A 27,101-nucleotide genomic window follows, 5' to 3' on the forward strand; every position below is an offset into this window, starting at 1 on the left:
AAATTCATAAAAAAAGAAAAAAAAACATGAACCTGTAAGCACCCCCAGTGGCTAATTATGGGAAAACAGTTGTTAGGTCCAAGTTCACATTTTATGAATTTCCAGCAGATTCTGTGTGCTTGCTAAGTTAATGTCGTGTATTAAATGTAGCTCTTAGACACCCCACTCCTCAGTAAATTCCGGGTGACTGAAGTTTCTTTTGAGCAGCTGTCGGCCAGAATAAATGCACCTACACACTCTGGGAGATTCTTGCAGCGCCACGCACCAAAGTGATTGAGTTTTTGTCATTCAAAAGGCAGCGCTCCAGTCTCTGTCAGGCGTGGGGTCTGAAGTTGTGTAGGGCATTCCTTGTCTTTATTCATGAGTCCTGTCACCCGTGTAGGCCACATCACGATGTAAATGTAAACTGGCAAAAAGGAATTGGTGTTACATGGGAAAGCGAATAGCTTGGAATTACTTGGAAGGCAAAAGTAAAAGGGTGTAAGGGACTCGTAATTTGATTCGACTTCTAGCTACTGACCACGGAAACTGTTTCAGTTCAGTGCTGGCAGAATTATCAAACCATGGTTAATTTTCTTTTTCCCCTCTGCACTGAAGAAAGATATTGGCAAACAAACCAGTTGTAAAGCCAATGCAGGTTTCATTGTTCTCAAATTGTTTGCGTTAAACAGTAATTAATCAAATGTTTACTGTGTTAATATCAGCTCTAGAAAGAAGAGTTTTAATTTGGCATGTACAAAATAAACTCACTTCTCTTTTGTCTTCAGTGTGTAATGATATTTTGAGTTGAATAACTGTTTTTTTTTTTTTTCAGATGAATCCAGGATCTGTCAAAATGGAATTAAAATGTGTGCACTGGCTTTTGATATCATTAATGCTGGTAAGTCTGATACATATATTTAATGAGCTTTCAATTACTGTAACATAACCCTGCTTCTAATGTATTGTCTTGCTCTTGTGTTATTTCTATAACACATCTGTAATAAATATGACTATGTATGTCACGTATATATGTATATGTATATCTAAATCAGATTGGTTGTTATATGAGAGGTAGAACCATCTTATCTGAAATTAGGGTTCATTAAAACTGGTCCTCATTACTTCATGTCTGTTTTCTGAAAAACTGCCTCTTTGAAATTTCTAGTGTTGTACACTGTATTGAAATCCCTACATTTAGGGGTTAAGGTCTAACGGCATTTTATTCTGCATGATCAAAAACATGGGGAAAGATTAATTTGATGTAGTTCACTAATCCGTTAATCACTAATTAGTTCTGTTTGGTAATTAAAAGCTTGGGTAACCTCACAAAGCTGAAGGTCTGTCAGCCATGACATCGATGCTGTACATTTCTGTTTTGTGTTAGCCGCTGGTAGACTGGAGCGCATGAAATTCAGTTCAGAGCATGAGTGTCTGCCTTACAATAGCAGGGTGTCCTGCTTATCAGTGGCCTCTTGAACAGAACATTAATCTTATATGTCAGTGACTACTGTACAGCATCTTTAGCTGTTTTAACTGGCCTGGATACATTTGAAATTCACTTCTTAACCCATGCATTTTGTTGACTGAACAATTAATGAGGAGGTGGGTGTCTTTTCTGAGGAAGCTCAGTCATTCTTGACCATGTTAAAATGTGAGATTTATGAAAGATTGTTTCATGCCAGTATGAAAGTTATCAATAACTGAAAGCAGAGAAGTAATACAGTAAAGCAACTGCAAAAGGTCAGAACATGTCCTACATGTTTGGATCCTGAATCTTCAGAACCTCTTTGCCTGCTTTATAGTAATTGTAGCTGTTGAATGTTGAATGTCTGCTTGTACATGCATACCAGTCTGTGTTGTATAACTTGATGCAGGGCTGTGTTTTGCTTGTCCATACTGACACAACAAAGCTTCTTTCTTACTGATGCAACGGAGGTCCAATAGGTCGTGGAACACCAAGGAATCATCTTAATCCAGGTTCATCTAAAAAATGAAACCCTATTCCCCCCACCCAGTTTACCTATAGGCTGAATTGCGTGGTGGCCTGGTGGTCGTATGTATGACGTCATTTACTTCAATGTTTGGAGTGACATCATATGTACGGCTGCTAAACTGCTACATGGGACATCAGTATTCTGTAAAGTTCTTCTCAGCCGAAACTTGAAATTGGGCAGAGGAAAGTTTGCTGTTGTTTGTAGCTCTGAGTGTATAAAGGGTCAGGTAAGGAGTTATGTGCAATCTTGAAATTCTCAAGTGGACAGTGATAAGATAAAAGTTTTATATACATATATAGATTGCCCAAGCACTGTTTATGAAAATGCTTTAGAGGAACCTCTCAGAGCCATTGTGTTTATATTAATGTGGAATTAATTAAAGTCTGAAGGTACGAAAGAAATAAAAAAAGCTTTTACATTGAGTTCTCAATTCTGTGTGGAATGGTGAGGATGACTCAGCCGTGTGAGGCTTTAGCTACCCAATGCAATTCAAATCTTGATTTCCTCCAAGTCACTGTGAAAGGAGTGTTATCTCTGTCAGCTTTTCATTTTTTTTTAAAGCTGCTCAAACCATACAATGCTGAAATGAGAACACCGGCACAGTCTCCCCTTGATATTTAAAACATTTCCTCAAAAAAATCCTTTTTTTCAAAGGAACTCAGAAGCGTGTGTTCAATGGCTTACTTGAACCAGAGCCCACAGGTTATAGTTAAAGTCATTTCAATATATGGTATTTCTGAAGCATATTTTCAAGTTTAATGGTCTTTCATGAGGAACTCTTAAAACTAGTCTGGTCATGTCAACATGCGTGAGAAAATACACTAACCTCATACTTGAATATGTAACTATTAACATAATTACTGTGGATAGTTATCTATAACCTATTTTAGACAGGAGAACCCTTGTTTGTGGAATTCTACATAGAATCTTATTGTAGTGTACATTCTAGTACACAGTAAAATAAACATTTGGATCCATTCTGTGGCCTTTCCTTTCAGCCCCACCTCCAAACAGGTATGTCAGCCTATAGGAAAGCTAAGGGGTGGAGGCAGAGTAGCTGCTACTCCTCCATTGGGCAAAACCAGTTAGCGAAGGAGACAGAAATATTGCATTGTGAAACACCACAGCAAAGCACCACTAAAAAGGTATGTTCAAAATAGACCTCGATGGCTAACTCAAATTGAATGCATACCTGTCTTCAGGTGAGTGGAAGCCATGAAAACTGCATATAGAAAAGCTGAGTGGATATGACCAGATCCTGTGCTTGAGCTACAAGTAGCCTCACTGCCCAGGAAAATAAAAACACCTGGGATGCAACATCTTGATGAGGATTTCATTATCATGTTGATTTGAATGGCTTGTTTTGCTGCCAACAGTAGTTTCTTTGTGTTTAAACTGTTGTCTATTATGCCAACACCTGTGCAGCTGTGAGAGAGTGAACTGAGCTGAAAGAGCCATTGTGAATGAAGAAAACAGAACCCTGTGGAAAAATATGCCATTGATATGACCTGTATTTGAGACAAATCTATCTTAATATTGAAAAGACATGAAATGAGCAAATACAGCATGCTTCTGCTACACGTTTATAAAATGTCAAATAAGTATTTTTGTACTATGCAATATGCACAAAGATTAATATCAAACATCTGACCAGTCTAATGGATGTGGAATAATTTTCTGACATCATCTCACTATTAATATTGTGATCATGAATGAATGTAATGAAATTGCCTGTGACTGTTTTGCATGGTTTTATATCTTTTGCACTAGAGTATTGTATAGCCATAATTAGACTGTAATTGGTTAGGTTAATCAAAACAATGAAACAATGGATCACAGAGGACTTCTGTCCTCTTTTTTAACAATTTTAATCATTTTTGCACTGGGAAAGCTGCCCTGGGTCAGATTTAATGTATAAAATTCTTTTTTAAGTGCTGCTCGCTAAATTCAATGTTTATGTTTACATTCCGCATATGCACTGAGTCTGCTCTGATGTGCACCTCAATCTGGATAAGAGCATCTGCTAAATCAATTAATATAAATGTAATGGGTCCATTCATTAAATTTACAAATGTTAATAATGCCTGCAGTTTTAGGTGGTCTGTCTGGTACTCCTTATAAATTAGATGGTATTCTGAAATTTTCAAAATGCCACTTAAAAGGTGTTGCTGTAACTTGTATTAGATTACATCATAAAATGAAGAAAAGCTGTATGCATTGGGGTCACAAACCATAAACAGTTAAAAGTAGTTCACCTGACTAAATAGATTCAATTTTAACTTGCTGCTTATGCAGTATTTTGTGCAACCTAAGCATTATTACTGTACATGCTTAGATCATACATACTTATAGGGTTCTTACCTAATGTGTTTTTGGTGGAAGGTAAAATGACTATCTTTTAACAGATTGGTTCTATCGGGGAGGCATCAGAAACGAAACCGGAACTGACAATAGATCCGTCTCTCAACCCTCTACTGACTCTAATGGATGCAGACAGACAAAAAATGACTGAAGGCTTCAATAAATGCTTTGAACAAACTAACAGAGACCAGCTACACAACAGAACAGGTAACATAACTACTCACTGTTTGTGACTCCAGTGAGGTGAATTTGTTTTTGTTTAAAATGGTCTTTCCTGGGCCTTTGCTCATGAAAATGTTTTAATCACATCACTCACCGGTTCCCAAAAAGACACCTGTCAAATCCCTACCAATTGCTTGAACTCTGCATTGTTTTAAGCCTTCTTTACACCTGTGTATTACAGTTAACCCTGTACTAGGGCGATGGCCTGCCTTTGTGAGTACTGCAGAAGGAAACTATGGGAGTTGTAGGCAGAGCTCATCTTGTGGAGAAGCTCCCTTTTAGATTAGATGACCGCAGTTAATTTTTGGATTACAGATACATGTCAGATGCTTGAGGGAGTCAGCTGGCTTCACTTTAATTAGCCTCATGTTTAATAGTGATTACACAGTGCCAGATACAACAGGGTAAAAGAATAAAAAAGCATTTCCCTTTGGATTTGGTCAAGGTCCGTACTGTAATCGAACGTGGGATGGATGGTTTTGCTGGGATGACACCCCAGCTGGGACCTTCGCCTCTCAGAACTGCCCGGACTACCCAGGATTTGACCCCACTGGTGAGACAGCCCCAAGATAAAATCTCGGATACATGTGCAAGATCTGTCTGTCAGTGCTAAAAAACTGAATAAATGGTTAGACCAGAGGAAAAAACGCTATAATCAAGGAATTTTATCCAATCCTTGATAACTTGCTTAAGAGATTCTAAAGCAATATGGAATGGTAAAATTATATATTTGTGGGAAATACATTTTCCACTGGCTTAATGAAAAAAGACGTTCTTTTTTTGTCCACCAGAGTGCACGGAAAAACTCTAGTCAGCTTTACTTCGAGACCTAAACAATTTATTACCTGATAGAAGAGCATAAGCAGTTATGATGTTCCAATGTGAGAACACTCTGCACTCAAAATGGCTCTATTCTTTCCACGTCTTGCTTGTTTTAAACATTTCAAGAAAAAAAAAACACCATTAACCACTAAAATATGGCAAGGGTTTCCAAACTACTGAAGTCTGTGGACCACTTTATAAAATCCTAAAAGCATCAGTGACATGTCTTCCAAGCTCCTGCAAAATACACACACACACACACACACACACACACACACACACACACAGAACACTTGTCACCATGAGACACTAGATTATTAACTGTATCTCTTTGATTATTGGTGTCTGAAGCTAAACTATAATTCTGCCAGTTGCAGCATTCTAATCAGATCCCTCCTTGCTTATTTGTTGATTGGGAGAATACTTGTATCCAATTTTTATCCAGCTGTCAACTTATGATTCCACTGTTGAAAGGGTTTGTTCCAGACTCTAAATTAGTGCCAATGAAATGATCTGTGGCAGCTGGCTCCGTCTGTGCGATTTTCCTTATAGTTTCTATCATTCCTGCTTCCTGTGCCTTCAGCAAAAACAACCTTCTGTCAAATGTTCTGCTTTATGAAAAGACAAGCCGAAACATCATAAAAACATAGATGGAATCTTGTTAAAATCAAACATTTCCACGCTGCGGTTAGTCAGTTCTAGTCGGTTCTTTTAATAGCACAGTAATCCATTTGAGGCTGCGTACCATTATTAATGTAACTGTGATTACAGTGTGAATAATTATGCTTTCTTTTTTAAAAGAAAAAGTGACAAAATATTGTGATGAAGCTGGTAATTGGTTCCGACATCCTGCCATTAATATAACCTGGTCCAACTGCATTGCCTTCTCCAAGGACAAATTAAAGGTAAGGGAAGAATAATTATTTTTGATTTATTACTACATTGAATGTTCATATTTAAACTGATGGCAGCAGATAAATTATTATAGAGAATCTGTCTTAGCTTTCTCAATGTGCTTTCTGTGTGTGTGTGTGTGTGTGTGTGTGTATGCTGGGGGGGGGGGGGGGGGGGGGTAGTGAAGTGAGGAAAGGACAGTGATTCTGCTCCCAAGTTTAAGGTCATGTGACCTTTTAGTTATACCCAACAAATTTCAAATCTTACATAAGAATACATATACACCGCTGCTTGTATTTCTACACAGTTTGATGTCTTTGTCTGCAGAAAGCATGTTTCAACCTACAACTTTGTATTTGTTATATTATCATTGTTATTTTTCTCCACAGAGAGTGACAACCCAGGGCTCCTCAGAAGCAAACGCAGAGCCCACAATCGAAGCTCTCGTCAGTCCTGTCGTTACGCAGAAAGTGGAGGAAAGGAAAAAGATTATTGATGGTCAATATAAATGCTTTGAAAAAATGAACAGAGATCTGCCGTACAACAAGTCAGGTAGGATAACAACATTAGTGTTACTCTTTGCGATTATACAGGGCACCACAAGCAAAACAGCAATGACAAAAACACATTTCAAATACATTTCTTGATTGACTTTGACTAAACATTTGTAAATTACAAATTTTACTGACCAATCTCATCTCCCTCAAAATTCATGTCCCATTCTGCCTGTCACAATGCATGCTGATCTGCCACTATAAAGCCTTCCACTTAAATTTTGATTTCCATTTGATGGAAAGGGCTCTTTGAAAACGATCGATCTGGGTTCGGTCCTGGTGAATTGAGGTAATATTACCTCTACTTGGGCATATCACTGGCGCATACGTTTTATTCTGTGAATGATACTGAGTGCATTGTCACTGTGTGTCAAGTTGATACCGTGTTCTCACAACAGAAGCACACAGAAAGGCTCCCGCTTCACTTCGGCAACACAGCCTTTAGCTAAATACAGCATATCCCTCTGCCTGTGCAGAAGAAACACATGAACAGGCAGAAATAGTCCATTGCATTCATGACGTGAGACATCATAAGTCAGTCAGTTGTTAAATACATTTCTCGGGATAGCAAGAAGATGAACGTATTGTAGCATGTAGCAACAGTCTCGCTTCAGTAAAACTGTGCAAACTAGCGAAACCTGGGGGTGCTCTTTATGAGGCGTTGCCAAAGACGAAAAGGCAAAAACCCAATGTCTTAGGTTGGCGAATGCATTCAACAGCCATTCACAGAGAACTAAGTGAAATCTCTTGCTGACCATTGTTGTTGGGGCTCAACTAGTGCCCCTTTTCCTTGGATTAACTCACATGTAAACATTTACATTACATTTACATTTATTCATCTGCAGATGCTTTTATCCAAAACGACTTACAAATGAGGTAGATTACAACACAAGCCAAAAAAACCGTAAGGAGTCAACAATGTTAGAAGTGTTGCATGACCAGGTTTCAGTGGTTGGCCAGACAAGGTACGAGTGCGTTAAACTATTAGATAACATGAGAAATTCCTTTAGAGGGTAGTGTTTCAGGTGCTTAGGTGAGAGCAGAAGAGCTGAGTCTTCAGATGTTTCTTGAAACAGCTGAAAACGGCTTTAAACAGCTGAAATGTTGTTTGTACATTTTTGAGGTTTGTCACTTTCTGTAATGCATTTATTCAGTGGAATAGGACCACCGGCATGGCAGAACCAAATATGAAAATACTGTATGCAGTTGAGAAAAATATTATCCGGTATTTGTTAAAAGTAAACATTCCAAGAGTACAGTTTATGAATTCAATTTTTTTTTTCCTTTGTGGAGCCTTTGCGGTTGAATGAACGGTTCAATGATGAAAATATGCACCATATTATTGTTCAATAATTTCATTCCCTGTCTATTACAATCTCATTCAAATAGTGGAGAGAACTTCCTTGGTACTTCGTTTTACTCCATAGCTTGCACTCTGTTGAAACTCAGAAATTGAAGGCCAACCACTCATGCCCTGAGTTATGTCTCAGTGTTCCTGTGTGTACGCTTATACTCTTCCTCATAATGTTGTCTTCTGTCTGAGTGCAGTCACAGGATGTCGTCATACCTTGAGCTTCTGAATGTAAATAGAGGTTTTTGTGTTGCTCCTCCCACCTAAGGTCCATACTGCAATCGAACCTGGGACGGGTGGCTGTGTTGGGACGACACGCCGGCAGGGACCTACACCTCTCAGAATTGTCCAAATTATTTTCCAGATTTTGACTCCACAGGTGCGGATTACTACTTTTAAAAAAAATTAAGAAAACATAGGGCTGAGATTATGTTTTTAGGTAAAAGTGTTGTCTCACAGCTGCTACAACAGTAACTATAGGCCCAAATTAATTTCAAATGCAATGTGTTTTTCCTTATCATTCAGCAATAAATACCAAAAAGAGTTCCCTTTTTGATGCCTGACACAACATTGAGTTTCCTGATCACTGAAATTAATGAAAACTCTTGTGTAGTGTAAAAAATGAGAAAAATATAACACTTGCTTAAATTTGCTCTTCAAACTTAGAGTGCGGTCAGGTCTGAATATGGCATATCCCATTGCTTTGTCTTGTTAGATACTGAAGAAAATAATAATCATGCGATCTTTTTATTAGAAAAAGTCACAAAATATTGTGACGAGACAGGCAATTGGTTCCGACACCCTGAGACCAACAGAACCTGGTCCAACTATACCCTCTGTATTGCCTATACCACCGACAAATTAAAGGTAAGCCATTTTAGAATAATTCAGTCTATTGTGGAATTCTTCCGTATTTACATGTGATATACTATATACATCATGTTGGATATATATCTATGAAGATCAGGAATATCTGAAGGTGATGTTTCTTCTGCCATACATAAATTATGCATTTATAGACAGACAGTATGTAATTGTATCATGCGTTGTTTTTTTTTTTTCCAGATGGCGTATATTCTCTACTATTTGGCTATTGTGGGCCATGCTTTGTCCATCGCATCTCTACTGATTTCTCTAGCAATATTCTTTTACTTCAGGTAAATATAACTTTTTCCACTCCACTGCAAATTGCATACTTGAAATGGCACATGCAAGTTGAAGAACATAAAGCCGTTACCTGCCACTTTATGAATAATTTAATTGAGAAGTGTAGTCTTTTATTTCTAAGGTTTGGGATATATTGTCATCCAGTTAATCAAAAATCTGGTCATTTCTTGGTCTTGTAATTTATGCCCAACATAAATCTTAAAATCTTGAGGTAATTTTATGTATTTATGTATTTTAAAGATTATTTAAGTATTGGTCTCAGTTGTATTGATCATATGTATGTTTGCACGTGTATACAATTGCACGTGTTTATGAGGGAGTCACACTGGTTTTACATATATTGGTCAATGTGTATGCTTAGGCCATAAGGAAGAATATGAACTTCCATAAATATAACTGCCAGGTTGTGAGAAAATATTAATGTTACACCAGTATGGAAATCTTTTCCATTTTAATTACTATTTTCGCTTGCCCAAAGCAATGTTCCTTTTGTCAAGGCTCCTGATTAGATTTGTACATGCAGTTTTATATCGAGTGACATGTTGATGGAAAATCTGTTTTCCCAGCTGTGCTTCAGTTCACATCATTAATTACACTGGATTTATATAATTACATATGATTTATATAATGAAGCAAGCATTCATTTTTTTCTTCTGTAATATTCTGAATGTAGAATTATATTAAAAAGCTTACATCAGTTAAGACGAAGGTCACCAAGTCTGTAGAAAGTGGCTAGGCAATTCCAGCAGGATTAATTGAGACAAATGTTCTGAGTCAATCAGACTGCATTGTGGTTTGTCCACAAGTCTCTGAATGAGTTCATTAATAACTAACAGCACCAGCATTTCAGCAGGTGCTGAAATGTACTAAAAATGTGTAGAGTTTAGTAACGCCTGCTTAAATCTGTAGTCACGGACAAACCTATTTGCATCTGGTGCGAGTCTGTTCTGTTCATGCCCAGATGTGATGAATGATTAAAAAAAAATAGAAAGCTGTTGAAAAAAAATTTGAGAAGAGCATAAGTGGCAGTGATGTGCCACTTTTTATGTGTTAAACCTGTTAAAGCCTCCCCTTCCCTGTACCATAAGTAGTCTTGGAAGTGCATTTATAAAACTACAGAAAGGTCTCTTATTGAACTTCATCTCTGGGAAAAGTACATAAGCGCACAGACCACTAGAATCGCAGACCACTAGAATTACTCTGAACAGAATGTTGCCATGAATTTGGCATACAGTTGTCATCCAAACAAGTTGGTCATATCGAAATCCTGCTTTGCCAAAGACTCTTGCCTAAATGCAGACCTAACTGAGAGTAAAATGAATATGCTGGAGCACAAACAGATGTCAGTGACCTTGTAAATGAAGAAAAGATAAATGCGGCATTCAGGAACGTGGACAGGTAAGCCTTAGTACCAGGACGATTTCACCGGTTTAGGATGTTTATTTCACTTTATGTGTTCATGGAAATTTAAATACTGAGATGTTAGTTCTTTTGTTAGAAGTACTGTTACTTGGTATGGATGTACTGGCAAATTATACTTTAATGGCAAAATCTAATGTATCTAATGATATAGTGCAAGGGAGTAACATCTCACAGCTCTCATGCCTCAGGATTGTGGCATGAATCTCACTGCCCAGTCCGCTGCTGACCCGCTAACAAGCATGTTGTGATCAGTGCAGGGGCAGGCAGATATTTTGGACTGGTCCAGTGTGAACGGTCTGTTGTGAGATTTCATGTGTTGAACGTTCAATGGACAGTGTAATGAGAATATTTATTCGGCAGATGTCAGTGAGGTGTGTGCCCGCGGTCTTCCTGTCACGTGCTGAAATCTGCCTCAGATTTTATATCCTCTCATAAATCTACCCGAGACACTAACTACACATGCATTACTTTACATCCTGGAGGCTGAATTTTCTGAAACTGAAAGATGAAGAAAGCTTTTGAATCTGTGCGTTAAAAAGGGGCAGTTTCAATTGCCTCAGAATAAGTTTTGTTCATTTTAACATCACCATTTTATACAGAATAGACACACACTTCTATATAGATACAGAGTATACAAGTTGATTGTACTAAATTAAAAGCAGAAATTAAAAAAAATACCAACACTGTATTTCAAAGCGGAATATTTTATTGTCACAGTGTGATATTTATAGTCCGATCTCCTTAAACGTCAAAGTCTTAATGTTGTCTTATTGGTTCCAGATGTGAGTTTACAGTGGTATTTGGTGATGTAGCACTGTGGTATCCTTTTATTTATGGTAGCCAGAGGTATCAGATACAGATATTTCAGATAGAAATATTCCACTGTTACCCCCGTTTTCGTTTACTTGTTTTACTCTCTGCCTTTGGGTGTGTTTGTTTGGGAGCAGTCTCAGTGTGTCAACATGCAAAGATTGCTTAAAACTTTGGAATGTCAGACTCTTTCTTGAAAATGGCTGGAATATTTTTCTGTTCCCATGTTAATTACTGTTTTACCTGCTGCTCCTAAACCCAAGTGCAAGACGGTTCAAAAACACATGCAAATATATGCCTTGGTTACTACAGTAGTAACTTATATTATAAGTTCAAAATCTAATGTTAATATTGAAATCTGCAATGAACCAGAGCTTCTGTCAAACAAACAGTGCAGTTCTACTTTCTGTACATTCGCTCAATTCAGACTATTTTAATGGACTTTTTTCAGTACTTTGAATTTATATTACCCATCCCTTGGTATAGCCAGTTCTTAGAATAAGATTGAAATTGCTTCAATAAATGAACAGATGAGTTAGAACTGAACTCTGGAACATCCATATATCATGTTTACCATTCTTCTGGTTTCTGTTAGCACAAGGTCAAGCATGTCTGAAATCGGTCATGGTCAAGGAAAATGACTTATTTCTATGAATAATAGTACATCCATGTAAATTGGTGCCAAAATGGAAGCAGTTGAAAGGCTATTGCTTGTCCTTGCAATCATATTGCAACTTGTACTTACTTGCAAAAGATCAGATTAAATGATGAGCTTACCAAATTGTGTTTCATATTTGTTCATACTCAGTACTGTTTTAGCAATATTTATATTATATAGTATGCTTTTGTTTCTAGGTTTCTAGTTTGCACTCTTGCAGATGACTTATGGGGTCATAGTGATTTTTTAATGGGAAAACAATTGTGTGATTGGTCTTACAGAAAATAAATATATCGCAATACACTAAGAAATACATTGTTCAGTCACAGAATATATTGAAGATACAATTAAAATATATTAAATCAATTTAGAAATATATTGCAACATATGAAAACAACAGTGATTTACATATTTTAAATATACTGACTGAGCAGAACAGATATTCTCTAAAATACATTCTCAATATTTTATATGGATGTATAATTAAACAAATAGACTGAAAACACAACACCAAAATAGGTCTTGATTAACTTTTGTTTGGGTGCATGGTAGTAATGAACATACATGTTTTTGATCAATTGTATCTGTTATCTTCAAAACAAGGTATGTTTTAACAAAATCTAACTGTTTGAAAACAACAGTGCACACATATGACATTACCATGTGTTATGTACTGTAGAAGCAACATTGTAAATCTTTGCTGAGGTACAGCTGGGCTCATATGCTAATGCCATTATGAATTGTACCTCTGTTCCAGGAGCCTGAGTTGCCAAAGGATTACGCTACACAAGAATTTGTTCTGCTCCTACGTATTGAACTCTGCGTTTACCATCGTGAACCTCATTGCGGTCGTCAACAACCCCAAAGTTGTACAGAGGAACCCGGTGAGTGAGACCCAGAGCAAGTCCAAACTGTTTAACTTCTAAAAATTGAAACCACCTCACTGCTCACCATGCATGGAAATCCCAGTTTATCACCTGATGTGTCAGTGTAACACTCTCGTGACAATGTTCCAATTTTATATTTATGTTGAGTACACATTAAAATGCGTAAAACATTAATGAATATATTAAAAAATACTTCCACACAGGAAAAAATTATACTATCAACTATTCATTATGAAACAAGAACACATACCGCAACAATCATTTTCCTCATGGGTTATTCTCACAAGGACAATGTCCTTATGTGACTTTTTTTTTTTTTTTATTTTCTTGCTTTTTCAAGGATACCTTGAAAAGTAGGAGTGGGAACAGTAATGAATGAATACATTGTACAATTGGAAGTAGTGTAACTTGTAAGAAAATATAAAAGACAATAGAAATTTGTTTTTATAATACACTGAACTGTCATTAAATATTATTTTAAGACATGTTACTTGATAATCAAAATATATTTTCATGAAATGCACATTCAACATTCAAATGCACGTCAACATTTTTAGCCCCACATTAAAAGTGCACTCCAGTATTTACACATTGGACATTTTGTTGAACGGTTCATTTCAAAACAGTTAAAGATAATGGAGCCCTCCATGCGAATCTATCCCGAAGGATAACTGAATTATATTTTAAGTACTCACCAGATGTTGGTATTGTGGGTGCCAATGCAATTCTTATAATGTGTTGCAATTTTTATATCTTCTCATAAATTCAACTTAGTCTCTAAATGTGGATGCATTACTGTTCATCTCTATAGCCGAGTATTTCGAAATGGAAGCGTTGAAGGCAACCATTAATTTCATATGCCCTAAGGAAGGATGAGGTGGGCTGTCTTAGTATAACAAAGTTTATTCTTAACAACCTTTTATCATGTATCATGGGGTGACACACAGAAACCATTAAATACTATTTCAATGTTTTTCGGATTGCATTTATTGCATAAAGTTATTTTAATGAAACACAGACAGAAGCTTACTTTTGATGTATTGTGGACTCACTTGTTTAGTTTAGGACAGTACCAGTCTGACCCTTATTTTGACACAGGTGTCAATTCAGTAAAGTCTTTATTGAAAAGAAATTACCTGAACTACATAGCAACATGTCTATGAGGATGATCTGACTAGAGTTAATACAGGTAATACCATTAGGGTCATAAGAGAATAAACTACCATATACTGAGGCCAGCAAGCAAACCTTGCTCTGTGTATATCTTGTGTTACATAGTAGGTATACAAGGAAAGCTCATATTTCCCAGTGGTATCATTCAATTAACATAACTATGTAACTATCTATTAATTAAGTGGCAAAACAGAGAAGGAAGCTACAAACTCACTGACTCAATTTGCTAACTAAAGCCTAATGGTAAAAGATTGTAATTAGTAAGGGGAGACATAGTTTGCAATAAATAAAAAAAGTATTTACATTATAATGAAAGTAATAAACTTTCATTGGTTACATGGTTAGCTAGCCAAATGATTGCCAGGAAATGGTGGCTCAGTTTTGCTTCAAGATAAATCTGAATAAATACTTTGTCTGTTTGTTTATTTAATATGCAGAAGAACTTCCATGAACAGTTTTTTTCTGAAATAAAAATTTTAATAGGCGCTAACAGGACACAGGATCTTACAATATATTAAACTGAAATTCACATATTTATATTTTTAGTATGATCAATGTTATGAGTTCACTCAGAGAAGTGATTAAATATTGCCATATATGAGATTTTAACACAGGCAGATTTTCGGGAAACCAAGTCGGGGTCCTCACCACGCCGAATAAGTGACCTGCGTGTCCTGGGCTGAGAAGGGTTCATCAGCGTGCAGCTTTTCAAAGAGTGCAGACTACATTCAGTTAAAATATTCAGAGAATGTCTGTGTGTGTAGGAGTGGCGTTCTTACAGATATTAATCTTTTGTACACATGGTATACATATATCAGTGCATGGTCCAGGAATGTGTGTGCATGTGCGTGTGCATCTGTGTATTTGTATATTTGTATACATTATATATTAAAGATGACATTAAGATAACAAATCAACACTAACGTTCATTTCTGTAAGACTATATATGACTCCCAAAGCCTCATCTGGCAGAGATTTGAAAGGCAGCCATTTAGTCTAACTCCTAGACCCTGGTGATGTCTGTGGCATCACTGAAATAAATCCGTCTCTCAGGAATGTTGCTTTATCAAGGCTCACACTGATGTTTAAAATATGTTGTTTTTTGGGAGACATTTTCATGGCTTCTATTGCCTTCTTTTCTCTAGGAAATTATCTGGATGTTTTCATGATTATACAATTAGATGAGTCAGTTGAAAATAAGACTGAATTGTAACGGGCCTCTGATCTGAATAAATGGAAATGTTTTTAAAGAAAATCGATATCAAAGAATTCGGCTGTGAGTCAGAAAAAAGTTGGTGAAAAAGAAGTTGGGAACTGCTAGAAGGGCAATCAACATTATCACGAAGTTCCTCTTAATGTGCGGATCATTTTGGAAGCTGGTGTTGGCTGGGAGAAGCAGACTGGGGCTGATCGTGCTTTCGGCTGCTGCCACACTACATATTGAGCACTGAAAGATCTCTAAGCCCACTTCATCTGTTGCATTCAGAAATGCATACTTCCTCAGATCTGCCATTAAACTGGAATGATATCATTAGGAATTAATCGATTCGATATGGCAGCAGATGTTTTAATGTAATGGCTGGACTCAAGAGGGTGATTTAACTTTTGTAATGTATTATTTTCGAAAAGAAGAACAGGAATGATACCTTCTTCTTTTACCAAAGGGCTACCAATGAAGAGGGTGATACATTGTTTTGTTTGTATCAAGTTTCTGTATGCTCTGCGGCCAGTGAAATCTCCTAAGGTTGGTTTCAATTGAAGAATCATATTCTGTTTAACCTTTTATTTTTTTTTTGAAAAAACAAAACAAAAAACACTTACTGTAAAAGATTGCTTACAAACAGCGGTTATGGCATTGTGATTTTAACCCTTAATTATACTGCTGTTCCCCACAGGTTATTAATGCATGTGTGTTACTTGTTCTTCTCGGGTAATTGCAGGCATCTGGATTTCATTATGCAGGTTGTTAGGTTTGGGACAACAGTTGCTTTTTTTAGGCATGTTTTTTGTTAGTTGTTGTACTGTGTGGTAAAGTTATTGCAGGTGTCTTTTGAGGAACATGGTGTAACTCCAAGATCATGAGATTTAAGCCTCGGCTCTCGCTCTTAGTGCTTGATTTATGGACTCTGTAGTTCTGGGGTGAACAAGCCTTCTTTCCAGCTTGTCGCTTGTTCACATTGCCAAGGTTTAAGAGCAATTAGTTTTGGGATTTCCAGGCTCCTTGTCAATGTAGGAGGGGGCCGGACACGTTTGACAGGATGGGCATTAGCGCGTTGCAAATGTCAGCGTTTTACATTATGAGAAACTTGGAAAAAAAAACATGAGGATATGCTTTTCCTACCTGTTGACAAATGTAACATAAGGCACTTCATTCGAGTAGAACTCGGATCTGTTGATGTAACAGCAAATGTCCTCTAACACAGTGAACTAATGGATCTGAATACTGTCACCAGCCCCTCCAGATTTCACTCAAACAGGGATTTTACAGAAACCCAGATTGCATTCATTAAGATTAATTTCCCTCTATTGTTTATAAATTGTTACTGTTTATTACCCTTGAGTAAAATAGGTAGCAATGCTGGTGTCCACTACAACTAACAGGCCCTTTTGTGACTGACTTCAAGAGTTATTTGTAATTGAAAAATGTATGTCTATTAGGTATATAGAGCAGATATACAGTAGCACAAGCTACAGGTGGAAACTACTTAATTTAATAGATAATTCTGCATTGAGGTTATATCCAATAACACTGAAGAGGGCTTTAATAAGCATTCTGTTATTATGTTTTTGTAGCAGGGATTTTAAAAAATCAAAAACACTGCATTCACTGGCCAGTTATGTGCCTTCCTGTGGCAGTTAAATCTCCCTGAAATCAAACCACAATGGGGTTGATACAGAGTGACTCTACCTTCGATGTCATTGCCGCTATAGTGTAGTGAAGTGGCAAGGAGCAGGGCTCGTAACCCAATCATAATTCACCAGAAATGCCGCGGCAAATATCCAGCTGTATAAAAGGATAACACGGGAAGAATGTACTTTATGGAAGCTGTTCTGGAAAACATGTCTGCTAAGCGAACATAATCAAATTATCGTCACACCCATTACACTATAGGTTATGAGGTCACAAACCTGTGCAATGGCAAAATGGTATCAAAACTTTATGCTAGGAGTTAATTGCAACAATCAAAGCAGAGAGCTTACATCAGACAAATCAGCTAAAAGCAAAAAGAAGAACCACACCTGGTCCTTAGTGTATGTTATGGCTTCACGCCATAACAGGATATGAATGCAAATATCCTGCAATTAAATGAGCACACAGGAGCTTTCAGGTCAAAACAGTATGAATTCAGAATCTTTATTTAGGTGAGCTAGGATTTTTTATGTTCAGCTAAGTTGCATAGAGCACAACTGGACACACATAAAAAACTGAATTCAATCAACACAGACTAACATAGCAGTGAGACCTCACCTGTCACTCACAAAGGTATAGGTCTTAATCATTATAAAAATCAGTACTGCATGGCCTGTTAATGACGAGAGCAGACAGCAATCAGGGTTAACCCGTGTAAACTCAGGGGAGGCGGGCAGGACTGTGACAGCCATTTCATTATAAGTGCGAGGTCAAGGTGGCATCTAAAATAAGTGAGAGACATCTAAATGAAGCTGGCAGGTATCAGCATGTTCAAAATCTTTAGTATAGAGGCTCGGTATCTGTGTTGAAAGGACAGCCAATCAAGCAAATTGTTCATGGTCATCCTATGGGAATTACATGTATTAACTGCATATGTCTTTACATAATAAAGGACCTATAAAGATAGCCCTTTCTGGGAATTAGGATTGGATTTAAACCAAGAGAATTTTAAAGTTTTGACTAAATATTTTAACTGTACTAAGATATACCCAGAGGGCTTATTGCACTGTCAAGGAGATATCTCAATGAAACCCCAGTATTGAATCTCTCACCTTTTTAAGGATTAAAGTGTTTAAAACTGATAGAGGGCAATTAAATATCATGTTCTTTCAAATGTTTAATTTGAGGAATACGGTTGGAGTTGGGCAGCGTTCCAGTCTGAATGAAGGCTACTTGTGTAATGGGCCAGTTTCCACTACCGCACAAGAATGCGTTTTTCCATTCAGAAACATTAACTGTTTATTTCATGTCTCACAATGCTGCGATATTTTTACCCTCGTCATTGACAACATTTGTCCCTGAGGTAATTCCTGCTGTTGTACAGACCTCTGAGAAGTTGTGTATGCCTAAATCTCTTTCGTTTCTAAATATTAAAATATAATTGCATAATATTGGCATCTCAACAGTTTATTTTCACTTTTAGAGTTTGTAAATTGTGTGAATCGTGAGTTGAGAAGAGTTGTACACTGTGTGTTTAATTTTGGGGTCCCCACAATATGATGTGTCCAGTTTTTGATGAGCATTTTGGTCATCGATACAACCAATTTTTTCAGGAATTAATGTATTCAATAAAACCCTGCCAACACCACCTAAAAAAAGGTGAAGAAGAAGGGGTTAGAATTTTGGCTGAATGACTTTTAAGAGACAGCTAAATGTTCCCATGAGTGCTGTGAGCGTTTTGCCATGTTGAGTACCTCTTCAGCTCCGAAGAACATTAGAAATCACTCTCAGGCTCACAAGCTTAATTCTCCCCACTCACTCAGCACGCCTCTGTCCATGCCTATCCTCTCTATAACTACTGATCCTAGCACAAATTAGGGGTTATTTTACTGTCATAAGCAGCGGAAATGTGAACACAAACCTGCCCTGTAATGAGTGCTCATGGACAGAGCAGCAGCGTGAGGTCCCCCAGTAAGTAAATCAAATCCATCCATCTGCACTACATCCGTCCATCCATCCATCTGCTGAATGTTTCATGCGTGTGACCACAAGTGGTGCTCTTCTAACGAGGGGCTCTGCGCAGGGTTGGGCTTGAGGTTTTGCGGAATAGGACGCTGAGCGTTGTCGTGGACAACAGAATTCAAGGTCGCTAATCGTTTTTTGTCAGCTGCGCTCCCACTGTCACCTTGTAACTTTCTGTTGTACGTGGTAACCCAATATGTGTGACCACTGTTGTTTAACTTGGCCATTTCTACCCTACTAGTAGGCCAACCGTCAGAGAGCATGTGAGCTGTGTGACTATACTGTGGAAAATCAGTCAACAGTTGTGATTGTCATGTGGCCAGCTGTGGCTTGGGAAAGGTGAGGAAGGTCGGGCTTGCATCATTGAACCATTGTTTAGTTGACTAAAAGAGCAACAGGAACTCATTAGCTGGTCCAGGAAGCTGTGCAGTGTGCGTGGTATCCCTAGCAATAAACAGTCTCTGCCCACTCTGTGCCCACAGCAGAGGATTTGAGATTATGAACTCCATTACATTCTGTGCTGGAGTTCAAGAATAACTCAACCGTGTACTGTTTTTCACCTTTATTATAGTAGGCAGACACACTGAAGAGCCTTTGTCATTTTTTAAGCAAGAAAATGAGCTAATTTGATATTGTCGTGTGATTTCTTGACCAACTCTAAGGTAATTAAAGTCTTGCACAAACCACAGATTGCATTTCCCATTCAAATCTCACAAAATAATAAAAACATAAATGGATTAATTGTTCCAAGACAAATCTGCTTTGAGGGCTGACAGTGAGATGGTAAAAAAAAGCATCCACTCACCTTTCACCTCCTGGAGCAGGAATTGCATTGTGAACAGAAATGGAGAAGCCAATGGCGGAGTATTCTGTTGCAGGAGACGGATTGTAGCACCCCATTCACACCCCTAACAGAGCGCAAGATCAGAAACGCTGTGAAAGCAGAGTGGTTTTGAAATTTCAGTGCCACTCTGAAGTGAAGCCGGTTTTGTCCCTCGCCCCTTGACCCCTGACCCCTCACTGCAGGTCGGCTGCAAGGTGCTTCACTTCTTTCACATGTACATGTTGGGCTGCAACTACTTCTGGATGCTGTGCGAGGGGATCTACCTGCACACGCTCATCGTGGTGGCTGTGTTCGCCGAGGAGCAGCACCTACACTGGTATTACCTCCTAGGGTGGGGTAAGTCACTGCCACGCCCCGCTCCCCTCAGATACAAAACCGCAAAAGCACACTGGGTGTCCAGGATGAAAAGAGAACTCTAAATAAGCCAGCCAAACATAAGGCAACAGTAAGAGCTCAACAATAAGAAAGGGAAATCCGCTCTGAACAAATTAGGGGGTTCAGAACGGCCTATATATTTATATACATCAAATGCAGGCATCACCCAGCTTCTTCTGGAAATACCTGGGATCCTGTAAGAGAATAACATGACCTTTTAAAATACACCTAGGGAGCTGGGGTGGGGGGTGCAGTGAGCGAGTAAAATCCAGGGGAAGCATTCAGTTGGATGTACTGTACCGAGTTTTTTGAAAAACGTCTGGTGAAGGGTCGTTTGCTTAGTGTTAGCTTGTTCGATTTAACTTTCTGACATTTTCCAGAAAACCAAATGCCAAATTTATTTCAAATTAAGTCGTGCACAGCAAGAATTATACAAATGACACTTGTTAGGAAAACATCTGTTTTTTTCTCCATTTGCAGAAGGAAAAAAAGCCTTGCGACTACTCCTGTAATACTGAGTGAACTATAGCATTGCGATGGTTCGATCTTGCGTTGTGGAAACTAACAGGGCTTTGATAACCAGCCTTAACAGTGGATAATAAGGACATTTCCAGCCATTAGCAGTTCAACTTTAAAACCTTTCGGCAAGCAATTTTGAAATCAAGCAAGAGACTACTGTAACCTAGGTACTACATTGCATGTTGGTTTATATTTTTAGTAGTACCATGGTAAGAATTTTTACTATGTGAACAGTTCATTATCTTTTCTATTCTACACCCATTCTCATCTTTTATGTCAGTTATGGTGTCTCCTGATTGCCTCTAATGGAAATGAAGCCAATGATTTGACACTGAACTAGCAAGAACGCCTCTTAGCTCACTGAATTTGAAATGCGACAAATCCCTCATTTCTGCTGGACTGTCCCAAGGGGCTTTATTTGTTTTAGTGTTAAGCGAACATGTGGAATATTTTATTGCCCTCTGCACATTCAGCATGCAAAGAGCATCATGAATTATACAAATAATTACTGAAGGACTGATCAAACCTTGATAAATGGCCGGCTTGTTGCTTGAACAGAGCTTCTCATTTTGTGTGCCTAAAACCCTCCTGGGTCAAATCTAAGTACCTTATCTTAGTGTTCAAACATGGCTGCATATTGACAATTTTATTAAGCTTCTTTCTTGGAAACGTGCCATTGGCATCTTGATTGCTCAGTCAGAGAGATGAGAGATATCCAGGTTTTGACTGATTTATAAGTGAACAATAAAACCCTGATTGGGTGGCCGTGATTAAAGATGCAGCGATAACTTCGAGCGGTAGCTCCCTCGATTTGGGACAGAGGCGGAAAGTAGCCAAACGCATCTGCAGACAAAGCACAGGCAGGTCCATGTAACCCCCCCTGCTATATCCTGACTCAAATTAAAAATGCAATTTGTTGCTTATGTATGTGGATTACCACTATATTACAGGAAAGGAAATTGTCCATTGAGAAATTGACCATCTTGCACTTGAACTTTTCTTTTAATGCCACACACTGTTTAATCAGGAGAGCCGTTAATCACCCCTATACAGGAAGTAACATAAGCCCTCCTCACCTCTGGGTGTTATGAACGGAAATTTAGATTTGGTGAGTGTGTTTATTTTTGGGTTAAACTATAGGTTTATGTGGAGGGGAATGGAGGGGAGGGATTTGGAAGGACTCATTCAGGACTAAGTCTCCAAACAAAAACAGCAATGGGAGGGAGAGGTTTTTAGCAGTTACTGCAGAGATGCAAAATCCACCCTATGAAATATGAGTCATCCTGGCTGGTGTTGCATTGTGGGCTGGGTGACAAAAAACTTCCAGCATGTGCCAGCCACACTGATGAAACACAGATAACAGGGGTCGGGGGTAATATAACCTTAAATGACCCTTGAAAGGAACATTGTGTAATTGTGCCCATTCACCAGACTGGCACGCACTGGGAGCAGCAGTAACAATACCATAAATAGCAGTGATAATACCACAATGGTACAAGTATTGTAGAATATTGAATGAGTATTGTGGACTGTTCTACCTATCTGTACTAATGCCTGAAATGATCTCCTAAAGGGTTTCCCTTGGTTCCTGCTTCCATCCATGCAGTTGCAAGGAAAAAATACTTTGATGACAAGTAAGTAAAGCTCCTATGAATCTGCATTTGGACTAAAACACAGCAAAAAATATATCCATCAACATTCTTAGCGGCCCAATTCCCTCTTCCTGCAGTTGCTGGATGAGTGTGGACACCCAGTTGCTCTACATTGTCCATGGACCAATCATGGCAGCTTTATTAGTAAGTACCTCCTAGTTCATTCGGCGGGGGGGGGCTGTTACTGATATTTTAAATTTTGTTTCATTCGCTTTATTTACTTATGAATGTTTAATGTGATATGAGCAAGTGAAACTTGTTACGTTGTGGTCACATGTTCATTTCTGCACTTACATCCAGAAAAGTTGTTTAACTGCAGTTCAAAATTTCAAGTTTTCTATGCATTTTAATATCAGTTTGAACTACATGCGGGCCTTAACACCCTGGCCATTTCACAATATGTATATACATTACATAATATATACCGGCAATGTTTTTGGCTGAACTAATCTCTCTGTTGATGGCTCTTCTCTGTCCATCTTGCAGGTGAATTTGTTTTTCCTGCTAAACATTGTGCGGGTGCTGGTGACCAAGCTGCGGGACACCCACAGAGCCGAGTCCAACATGTACATGAAGGCGGTCCGAGCCACACTTATCCTGGTCCCCTTACTGGGGATCCAGTTCATCATCCTGCCATGGAGGCCCGAAAACAGGCTCGTGGGCGAGATATACGAGATCACCATGCATATATTAATGCACTATCAGGTGCCACTCCGTCGACAGCACAAACGCTCCCGTTCCCAATCTGTCACCAGACGCATAACTGAAAGCGATTATTCTAACACTGTTTCCTTTTTTAGGGTTTGCTGGTGGCTACAATATTCTGCTTTTTCAACGGAGAGGTAACTACCTTTAACACTAACACTTAAAATCACCTCTCTGTGGGTGCTAAATTTTTTTTATTCCGTGGGCAGGTGTAATGGGACATTTATTGATAACCTCCCAGAGTGCCTGCTCTTTGCCCAGGAAGCATGCAATATGTGATGTTGGAAGGACAAGGACATGTCAAGAAAGCCGCTTGTTACTGCTGGGATATTATTTATGTCTCATGGCACTTCCGGGTCAAAACGCGGGCGCATGTCATACCTGACACATTGGGTCAGCTGGGGGTTCAGGCATCTTTTTTCCCTAACAAAACCGATGGTGACAGAATGCCACGGCCAATGAGTGCAAGGCCTGTAAATGTGGGAGGTCTCAGATCCGGCCGTGGTGAGGTTGTGTATAGCAGGCATTTGAAATATGGCGGGCATGTCAAATGTCAGCTCGTGTTTCATAACGGGCTTTTACAGTTGCAGTGAGAACATTATGTTGAAGCCAATAGCGTAAGATATCTTACAACGGCTAGTGCATGGAAATAGTCTTTGGTAATGTAATGCAAAGTAATGCTGATACGTCAATATGGCAATTTTTAAAATTACTCTTCATAAAAAGAATGAAAATGGAGCTAATCAGAAGCTACCAAGACAGTCATAAAAAATTATGGTTTTTTAGTGACCAGGAAGTTGTGATTGGGGTTATTGTGTCGCCTCAGGCCTACATGAGTCAAACATGAGATGATGCTGTGTCATTCATTACTTTACAGTTGTTAAGAAAATTCTCCTATCCTGAGCGACATACATAGCCTACAATTTTTATGTATACAGCTGGAAATTTACTGAAACTTTATTTACTGTAATTCAGGTTGAGTTCCTTGCCAAAGGGTACAGCAACAGGGGGAATCTGGGAATCAAAATGGCAACCTCTGAGTTACAACTCCTACTGCTCAACCAGCACACCACACTGCTCTGAGCTCGACCGCACTCCACTTCAGTCCAAACCTCATGTTGTGTATTGTCCCAGATTCCGTCGACCTAACCTCCCTATTCCTAACATCTGTCACAACTCATCCCTTGGCTCTCCATATTAATAAGCTACCTAGATGGACCGCACTAGATATTTTATATAGCACATAGTTTACTCTGCTGTAGCCCTGAGTCAATGCACGCTACTAGCAGTGCAGCTTACTAGTTGTTCCAATAGAAAGGAAAAGAGATGTCTGCAGCAAGCTAACACAAAATAATTTGTTTTTACGAAAAGTATTTAACAGGTCGTTCATCAGGCTGATAGCTGGTAACATGAATGGGCCATTTTTATGATTATGAAGAGAATGCTTGTGAGCCCAGGTGATTTTGTTTATGAACAGTCTTGAAAACCATAATGTTGGAACAAAGCTTTTCCATTATTAAGTTTTTACATTACAAAGATCAACTTTGTGTCAAGCTACTTTGCTTTCCATTGATGAGAATGATAGCATGATTCAATGAGCCACACTGTGAGAGAGATGAAACAACACCTTAGCTAAAACAACACAAAGTGTTATGAAAAACAAATCTAAGAAGCTAGTTAGCTAGCTTGTTAATTCATATAGTGACATTGTACAGATTTGGATGGCAAATTAAATTAAATTAAAGTTTACAGAAATTAACGCCAACCTTCACAGAGGGTAGGGTAACAGAGATGTACAGTAGATGCCACATGACAGGTTGGATGGCATTTGACAGCAATCGAGGCAAGTGATGCAGTACAACACAGGTTTATCCAATACTGAACTCCTTTAGGCGTGTCCTGAAAATATCCCTAAATGAACACTGTACAGAATGCTTTATTATGACTCAGTAGAATTTTTTTAAAGAGTAGGGAAATTGAAACTGGCATGCCACAAGCCAGGTCCTCTCCCATGCTTACAAGAGGAAGAGCTGGCTGAATAAGGGCAGGTACAGGGGCGGTTACGGAACATTAAAAGAGGAGGCTCTGAAACCAGACACTTCTGCATGAGGAGTTCTGAACAATGTCGAGGCTAAAAAGAGACACATTTGAATACTCAGCATGGGGGTCTGGCACGGGGAAAACAGTGAATTTGCAGCTTTCACAGGCCTCAGATATGTAATGTTTTATACATAGGAAATTATTCTGGGCTTGGAAAATAGGTCAATTATTAGCTCATGCATAAGCAGTCAGTTCTCATCAGCATCAGTGCGTACTATAAACAAGCTGGATGTGTCTGCAGGACAGATACGGTTTCCAAGAGAGAAAAGAGGCATTGACACAGGGTAATTGTTTTTTTTTTGTGGGAATGTTTGTTTGGTCCGGCGTAATGATTCGTTCTGCCTAACACTGATTTTCTTTTTTTTCTGGTCTTGACCGCTTGTGGTTCTATGCCTGTTCCCTTCTGTATTCGGGTGGGACTGTCAAAAGATTTGTTTGGTTAAGGTCACAAGCAAGAACTCTGAAATGTGACATGAAATCTGGCACTCTGGCAGGAGCTGGGCAAGTCAGTAGGGAGATTGGCGATGTCACCCCTCTTACTTAGAGAGTGGGAGAGGATCAGAGAAACAATTCAGTGGGGCTCACGTGGGCGAAGCTACAGAAGAGATAGCTGGCCGGCTGTTTATTAAATGGCTAGCGAGTTAGTGAACTGCATTTGTTTGAAAGCATGCCATTACTGTTGTGTCAGAAATTAAACAGTGAACTTTATGGTTAATGTGCTGATGCTACTGTACTGAAACGTTAACATATATAATGAGAGCAACACTGTGTGTAATTTTACATTTAGGTTACAAATTTTAGAAACAGATGGACTTTTTAATTTTCACATTGTACCTGAAAAAAATAGTAAAACATCTGAAAATGTGCGATAACAAATACTTGATAGAAAAAAAGTTGAAACCATGGAAGAAACCCATGTCCACAGTGGCCCGGTGAGACGGGGTGTTAGCAGTTATCTTCATTAAATTACGGCCAGTGCTCACTCTTCAGATTTAAGGGCCGCGGCTCTGATCAACTAGAGCAGATACACATGTGGGAGTCAGCTCATTTCTGTTGTAATTGAGCAGAGAGGCCAAACGGAGTGTTTTCACTCCAGGCTCACTAATTACACGGCTTTTCGGATGAATGACGGCCCCAGATAAACCAGCTTGGCCGCTCCTTCGATTTTTAAGAGCGTGAGGTAATTGCGGAGGGCCGACTCAATGAGATTGCATGGAACCTGGGGTCGGGGGACAGGAAAGAGGGAGGGAGCCCTGCGGAGAGACGGGTGTTGATTTTGGCGTTTTCTTTCAGGTGCAGGCGGCCCTGAAGAGGCAGTGGATGCAGTACAAAACGCAGTGGGGACAGCGGCGGAGAGAGCACTGCTCCATGCGCTCCACCTCCTACACCGCCACCTCCATCACAGAGGACCCCACTTTCCTCTACCACCACGACTGCAACAGTGAACACTTGAATGGCAAAAATTCAGACGACTCAGAACTGGTGGCGTTAAAGACGGGAGAGACGTACGCCTGACCGGAACTGGGGGGAGGGGAGGGATGGGGTAAGGGGGGGTTGGGGTAACAAACAGAAAGGAGATTGCGCACGTCTCTTTAGGAAGGAAGAAATTCGACGACACCAAGAACGAAGTGGCGGAATCTCCAAGGTCCCTGTTTCAGATAACTCAGCAGGCTGACCCGACACCCGACTTGTGATGTTAAGTGTTTGTCTGCAATGACACTTCCTCTGGGCGAGAG

The 27,101-nt window shown here is 39.0% G+C and overlaps 1 protein-coding gene across 1 annotated transcript; it reads left to right on the forward strand.

Moving 5' to 3' along the window:
• The first annotated feature begins 854 nt into the window (after positions 1 to 854).
• On the forward strand, positions 855 to 26,880 carry calcr (calcitonin receptor). Its single transcript, XM_036515699.1, has 15 exons — positions 855 to 880; positions 4,382 to 4,544; positions 5,005 to 5,112; positions 6,183 to 6,286; positions 6,665 to 6,827; positions 8,449 to 8,559; positions 8,935 to 9,047; positions 9,246 to 9,337; positions 12,995 to 13,121; positions 20,197 to 20,350; positions 22,482 to 22,542; positions 22,638 to 22,704; positions 23,047 to 23,265; positions 23,361 to 23,402; positions 26,659 to 26,880. The coding sequence occupies exons 1-15, from the start codon at positions 875 to 877 to the stop codon at positions 26,878 to 26,880; spliced, it is 1,752 nt and encodes a 583-aa protein (XP_036371592.1). The 5' UTR covers positions 855 to 874.
• The last annotated feature ends 221 nt before the right edge of the window (positions 26,881 to 27,101 follow it).

The sequence above is a fragment of the Megalops cyprinoides genome, chromosome 21, assembly GCF_013368585.1.
Source record: "Megalops cyprinoides isolate fMegCyp1 chromosome 21, fMegCyp1.pri, whole genome shotgun sequence".
NCBI lineage: Eukaryota > Metazoa > Chordata > Actinopteri > Elopiformes > Megalopidae > Megalops > Megalops cyprinoides.

Bases quoted from the DNA above. Each gene is read 5' to 3' on its own strand.
- calcr (XM_036515699.1), top strand. The intron at 5,113-6,182 runs GTGAGACAGCCC...CTTTTTTAAAAG, and splicing joins CCCAGGATTTGACCCCACTG to AAAAAGTGACAAAATATTGT. The intron at 23,403-26,658 runs GTAACTACCTTT...GTTTTCTTTCAG, and splicing joins TCTGCTTTTTCAACGGAGAG to GTGCAGGCGGCCCTGAAGAG.